General features: G+C 43.0%; 1 protein-coding gene across 1 annotated transcript; it reads left to right on the forward strand.

Moving 5' to 3' along the window:
- Positions 1–44: 44 nt before the first annotated feature.
- On the forward strand, positions 45–6,000 carry LOC135980449 (olfactomedin-4-like). Its single transcript, XM_065580433.1, has 3 exons — positions 45–251; positions 880–1,033; positions 5,970–6,000. The coding sequence occupies exons 1-3, from the start codon at positions 66–68 to the stop codon at positions 5,990–5,992; spliced, it is 363 nt and encodes a 120-aa protein (XP_065436505.1). The 5' UTR covers positions 45–65; the 3' UTR covers positions 5,993–6,000.

Consider the following 6,000-nt stretch of genomic DNA (forward strand, 5'->3'; position numbering starts at 1 on the left):
TAAACTGAACTTGAAAATTTGCTTGTTTGTTTTTTTAGGTTAGCCAATATACCAAAGCAATTGAAATGCATGAACAGAAAATCCGAAACCTAACCATCAAAGTGGAACATATGGAGTCGACCAGTGTTTCTTACAGTGAGTTGGACTTTCAGTTGCTGAAACTGGAAATCAATGAAATGGAGAGACTGGTCACTCAGCTGAAATCCACACTTGTTGGAAGCAATGTGATTGTTGAACAACTATACGTGGAGGTAAAGTATGAGGGTTCTTCTGCCATTCAGAAACATTCAGTTCTGTTACTCCAGTGAAATTTGGAATGTCTCTACTATTGTCAGTGGAGTTAAAGCAAATCTTGGCCGTAAGCATGTTAGCATGTTTCTTCATATATGGCAATTATTATCATTTGTGTGACTGAAAGCTAAAGTTCTAGGATGCTGCTATATTAAATAAATATACTGTCTACATTATCAGAATAAATATTCATTTATGAGCACCCATGGCTAAAACCTTCTGTGCTCCAACAAATATAATTAAAAACTTAACTTATTAGGGTAGTGACCCAATCAATATAAAATCAAGAACCCTTTCCCAATATTAAATAAATCAAATTTTCAAAATTGTTATCACTCACTCACCTGGAATGAATAATTGCTTTTCATGGTAAGTAAAATATCATTAGTTTCTTCACTGTCTTCACAAACATTTTCTTGTAGTTGCACACTAGCTTGAGACCTGATGTTCATGCTAAAACTTATTCTTGGGAACATTTCCTAAAACTTGTTCTGCGGCACCTTTTTTGAAATGATAAATCCAGCCTAAAATGTTCATGAAATAAAGATGACTGTAATTTAAAGTCATGCTGAATTTTTATTTCTCTAGATCAAGAATCTGACTCTCATGGTAAATGATCTGGAATCATTGGACAAAAACAATATCCTTGCAATCCATCGAGAAATTGTAGCTCTCCAGAATCGATTGAAGGAATGTGAAAAACATAGAAATCAAACCACTACACCCTCCCATTTCCCACCAGGTAAGCATTCTGTGTATAAATCACATGAGGAGAGATGGGAAAAGTAGGAAGAAGACTGAGTTAAATGAAATGAAAATAAAGCACAGGTCTTGGGAAATTTGCCAGACATGTACTAACCTCTCAGCAACAGGCTGATATGAAAGATGAGGGCAGGAAACAAACACTTTCACATACTCTTACTGTTCTCTTTTAAACCCTGTTATAAGCCTAGCCTTCACAGCCTCCTCAGGCAAGGACTTCCACAGATTGCTTGTACGCTGTGTGAAGAACTTCCTTTTATTTGTTTTAAACCTGCTGCCCATTAATTTCATTTGGTGGCCCCTAGTTCTTATATTATGGGAACAAGTAAATAACTTTTCCTTATTGACTTTCTACACACCACTCATGATTTTATATACACCTCTACCCCGATATAACACGACCCAATACAACATGAATTCGGATATAACGCGATAAAGCAGTGCTCTGGAGGGGCGGGGCTGCGTGCTCTGGTGGATCAAAGCAAGTTCAATATAATGCGGTTTCACCTATAACACAGTAAGATTTTTTTGGCTCTCAAGGACAGTGTTATATCGAGGTAGAGGTGTAGTACAATAGTATGAAAAGTAATGTTTTCCCTTCTTTCAAACTCTTTTTGTGGTAAAATGCGGCTTTTCTATTAGCTCTGATCATGGATAACTTCTGTGAAAGTGATCTGTGTCTTGTCAGTGTCACTCTACTTCTGCTTGGAAAATTTAAGCAGCAGCTGATGCACTGGAGCTGTTTGTATGCAGACTCAAGAAGACAACATTGCGTAGTTTACATTTGATTAATATGCAGAAACTTATTCTGAGCCATAAAGGCTAGAATCTTAGTGTGAAATCCTAGCTCCATTGAACTCAGTGGGAGTTTTGCCAGTGTCTTCAATGGAACCAGGTTTTCACTCCATGTGGGTTTTTTTTTTAGGAAGTTTAAATTCTGTAGCAATTAATAGCTTTCCTTAAGGGAAAGCTTCCCAGTCACTAATGAGTAGGCAAGAGGATTTTTCAAGCAATGTTACTCCCTCCCTTGTATGCATTTTTATGACTTCTGCTTTAGAATAATTTGGCAAAAAGAAGGTATTAAAATGTTCATAATACAATGGGGGAAGAAGACTGCTTTTTCACCTGTACCTAACAATTTGGCTAGCAAATCAGAGGTAAACCAGACTAATAACAAAAAGTTTGGAGAAACCTTTGAACAAAGCAGAGCACTTTTCACTGTACAGATAGTGCACATCTATTACCTACCAGCACTTGCCTCCTACCATCTTCAGGTCAGTTATTTCAAGCTTCCCATTAGCAGGAGAGAGGAACTGGTGGAAATACATTCTTCCCTCTGTGGCCTCTTCAGAGCTTGCCAGCACTGCAAGCAGCCAGTGCAGCTTGTCTCTGATAGGAAAAATGAACAGCACCTTCTTGTTGGGTCAGATGATCCGGGGAGGGGAAAATACACTCCTTGGGAAAGGCTTACCAATGGTTCAGTGGAAAGTGTAGGGTTTAAAAAGCATTTGAAGGGCACTTCATTGATTTATTGAGGGCGATGGTATGGAGAGAGAGGCTGCCTCTTTCTTGACATGCCTGAGAACAAGTCTTTCTTACAGTTAAAAAGTGTTAAATCCTTTAACAATAGTGCTGTGGTCAGCAGATGTATGTGAGGGGAGGAGGAGGGGCTCATTTCAGCATTGGTGGACCTCTTTCTGGTTGACTTGAATGTGGCATGCCTGCAGAGCACAGCAGCTTTCTTAGCACCGGGAATGACACGGAAGGCCAGATCCTGAGCTGGCATAAGTTGCCATAACTCCATTGATTTTGGTTGGACTATGACTGCTTATACCAGTTGAGGACCTAGCCAAGTACTTTTTGGATGGTTTCTGGGTGCAGTTCCCCCATTGGCACAGGAGCTGAAGAAGGCTCCTAGTGCAACAGAACCTCGATGGTTCTCATGTTTGGGGCGGGGGGGTGAAGCTGTGGAGAGGCCATAGGGAGGGACTCTGTCTTGTGCATGGTAGAGGTAAGTTGCCACCAACTTCAGATAGCTCAAAACAAGGCTTGGTGGCAATCTGGAAGCAGGGTGGGATTGTGATTTCTGGGTGTGCTATTAGGTAGATCCAGTGATGATAAACCATGCTGAAGGGGAGTATATCAGTGCCATGGTTCCTACTCCAGCCCAGGACTGGAATAGCAACTGTGGAGAGCCTGGAAATTTGCCAGTCTGTTAGAAGTGGAGGTGTACTACTGTGGAGTAGTACTACAGTACTACTACTACTGTGTAAATACCTAGATAGAGAGACAGATTCAGATCCTCAGCCAGGTGTATAATTGCCCACACAAAGCCTGCCTAGCCTGACTTTGTGTGCATAGTGGGGAGGGAAGGAAGGGGAGCAGATGAAATGCACTTTGCCGTGGGCGCAATCTTTCATTTCATGTCATATTGTTCAAAACTTTCTACAGAAACAGAGTCCAGTGTCACCTTTGGGCATATGCCCAAATAAATGTTAGTCTTTAAGGTGGCACCAGACTCCTCGTTGTTTTTGTGGATACAGACTAACACGGCTACCCCCGATACTTAAAACTTTTTACAGTGATTGATTGCATACACAGTACAGTCCATTTCCTTAACAGAGAGAAAGTGGGAGGGAGAGGTTGCTGTTTGAGAAAAGGGGGCGAATAAGTGAGTTTGTTGGATTTCCTGGATGGGTCCCTTTGGAGGCAGTGCATGGCTGCTCACACTAGACTACCAACACTCCCTAACGCCTTTAAGTGGTTAGGCACAGTTTTCCATACATTTCCTCCACACCCTTGATTCCTGTCAAACTACTTCCGGCTCGTACTATATTTATAATATTTGTATTGCACTGACCCTTTGTCCTGTTTTCAGATCTGTTCCCCCCCCCCATTCATATTTTGGTTGAGTAAAGTGGACTTGGGAAAGCCTGAAAAACTCCTAACTTGTCTAGGGAGGGTTTAATTAAAGTTACTCGCTCTTGCAGTACTTTGGAATACAGCCCCTCAAACACTGCATCCCAAGGTGCTGCTCACTGACATGCTGTGTAGAGAGAGCAAGTCTCTTCTCAAGCAACCTATCAGAAAGAAATTACTGTTCTCCATCTAGCCTGCTCTCTGACTGCAGTTTTCTAGTGCATGGCCCAGTCCAAGATAGGATTCAGTAAATGTGCTGATAATAAAAACTCATTACTTCTACCATGCATGCAGCAGTTTCCAGCACCTCTGTCACTAGTTACTGCCCCAAATCCGCAGATTTCGTGCACCCCCCCGCATATAAGTAAAGCTGGGATGTAGGAACAGAAATGGCTATGGTCTGGCTATCTTTTGCAGGTAATGTAGTGGTGCCAGTTATTTGAAATGTCAATGACTTAATTATGGATATGCTAATTTAGGGCTGGACATTTCCATGGTGTTTGTACAAACACAGGCCCACTCCAGCAATCTGATCCAGGTGGATGGATCCCTGTTCCCCTGATATCAGTGTGAATCAATATGGGTGTAAGGGTCTGCCTGCATGGGTCAGATCACAGGACTGGGACCAAAATGTAATATGTTCCCTTCCCCAGGGAACTTACTATTTCTGGGGTGGATGGTGTCTCCGCCCTTTAGAAGAGGTAGCACATTGCTGGGCTGCCCCAGCAGCAACACAGGAAAAATTGTGGTCCACGGAGTCCCATTTCCCCTTTCTGCCTTGTTCTTCAGGGGCCACAGGCCATGTTCCCTCTAACTTTCTCCATCCATGTGCAGAATTAATTGTATGTGCACCAAATTACCGAGGTAACATGCAAATGTGCACCACCACAAAAAAACTGTATCTATATTTTAAAAGTTACCATAGGGATAAGTACTCCAGCCAGGACAGGTTAGGAATTTTAGAACTCACTACTCAAAGAATTAAATTTCTTAAATATAAGAGAAATAAAAATTATGAAATGCATAGACAAGTCAAAACACTCAAATAACAGAACTTGGAAAGAATAAAATTACAGAGAATATATGTGCATTGCAGGAAGTAACAACAACAATAATAATACAAGTATGTGTTGGGAGGTGTGTGTGTGAGGGACACACACACACACACACACACACACAGGTTGCCCCTTTAAGTATGCTGCCCCTTTAAGTAGATTGGTACTCACCAGTCTGAAGCCTGCTTGTTCAGACACAGCAGGAGCCGCCAGCAAGCTCCATCCCACTTCCGAGTCTTGTCGTGTCCCCCCAACGCCCTGCTCTAAGAAGATGGGGTACATGGGCAGGAAGGGGGACACCCTGACATCAGTGCCCCTCCTCTCACCCCCACTCTGCTCAGCAAGCAGGAGGCTGCCAGGAGCAGCTGGCCAGGGGCTCCAAGGCAGAGGGCAGGAGCAGCGTGGCCATAGGTGGAGGGGCACCTGAAGTGTGTGGCACTTGATAGACTGCTGGGCGGCTGCACAGCCACGCAGCTTGGCAAGAACCCAGGGCACAAGGATATCAATTCACTGCTGTCACAACCCCGAACCTGCCAGCTTAGCTGTAGTGACTGGCACACTGGGGCTATGGAGCCATGGCTTCCCGCCCCTCCATGCTCACTCCTCTTCCCCTCAGAAGTGGGTTAGTAAGCAGACATGCAGTGCTGCTTCCCCCTGCACCTCCTGACCCAAAGTCTGGGTAGCCTGTGTGGAGGAATAAAGCATATGTGTTTTCTTGGCTCCCTCTACCTTATTCCCCCACATGAACATGCAGCCCACCTCTGAAAAAGAGACAAGATACGGCATTAACCCTGGAACTTCAATGATCAGAGGCCTAACACAGTAAAAAAGGAGTTAAAAATGCTAAAGTCTGAATAATTCATATGGATTTATTTCAAGTGTCTCCCAATATTTACAAAATGACATGACACTTTGATTCTTTTGTGTATTTTTTTCCAAAAGATCCAGACAGGAAGGCAAGTTAGGATTAAAT

Source organism: Chrysemys picta, unplaced genomic scaffold, assembly GCF_011386835.1.
Source record: "Chrysemys picta bellii isolate R12L10 unplaced genomic scaffold, ASM1138683v2 scaf3386, whole genome shotgun sequence".
NCBI classification, from domain to species: Eukaryota; Metazoa; Chordata; order Testudines; family Emydidae; genus Chrysemys; species Chrysemys picta.

Excerpts from the sequence above, each read along its gene's own strand:
- LOC135980449 (XM_065580433.1), top strand. The coding sequence starts at position 66 with ATGCATGAACAGAAAATCCGAAACCTAACCATCAAAGTGGAACATATG. Across the intron at positions 252-879 it reads TTGAACAACTATACGTGGAG|ATCAAGAATCTGACTCTCAT; the intron begins GTAAAGTATGAG and ends TTATTTCTCTAG. Across the intron at positions 1,034-5,969 it reads ACCCTCCCATTTCCCACCAG|ATCCAGACAGGAAGGCAAGT; the intron begins GTAAGCATTCTG and ends TTTTTCCAAAAG.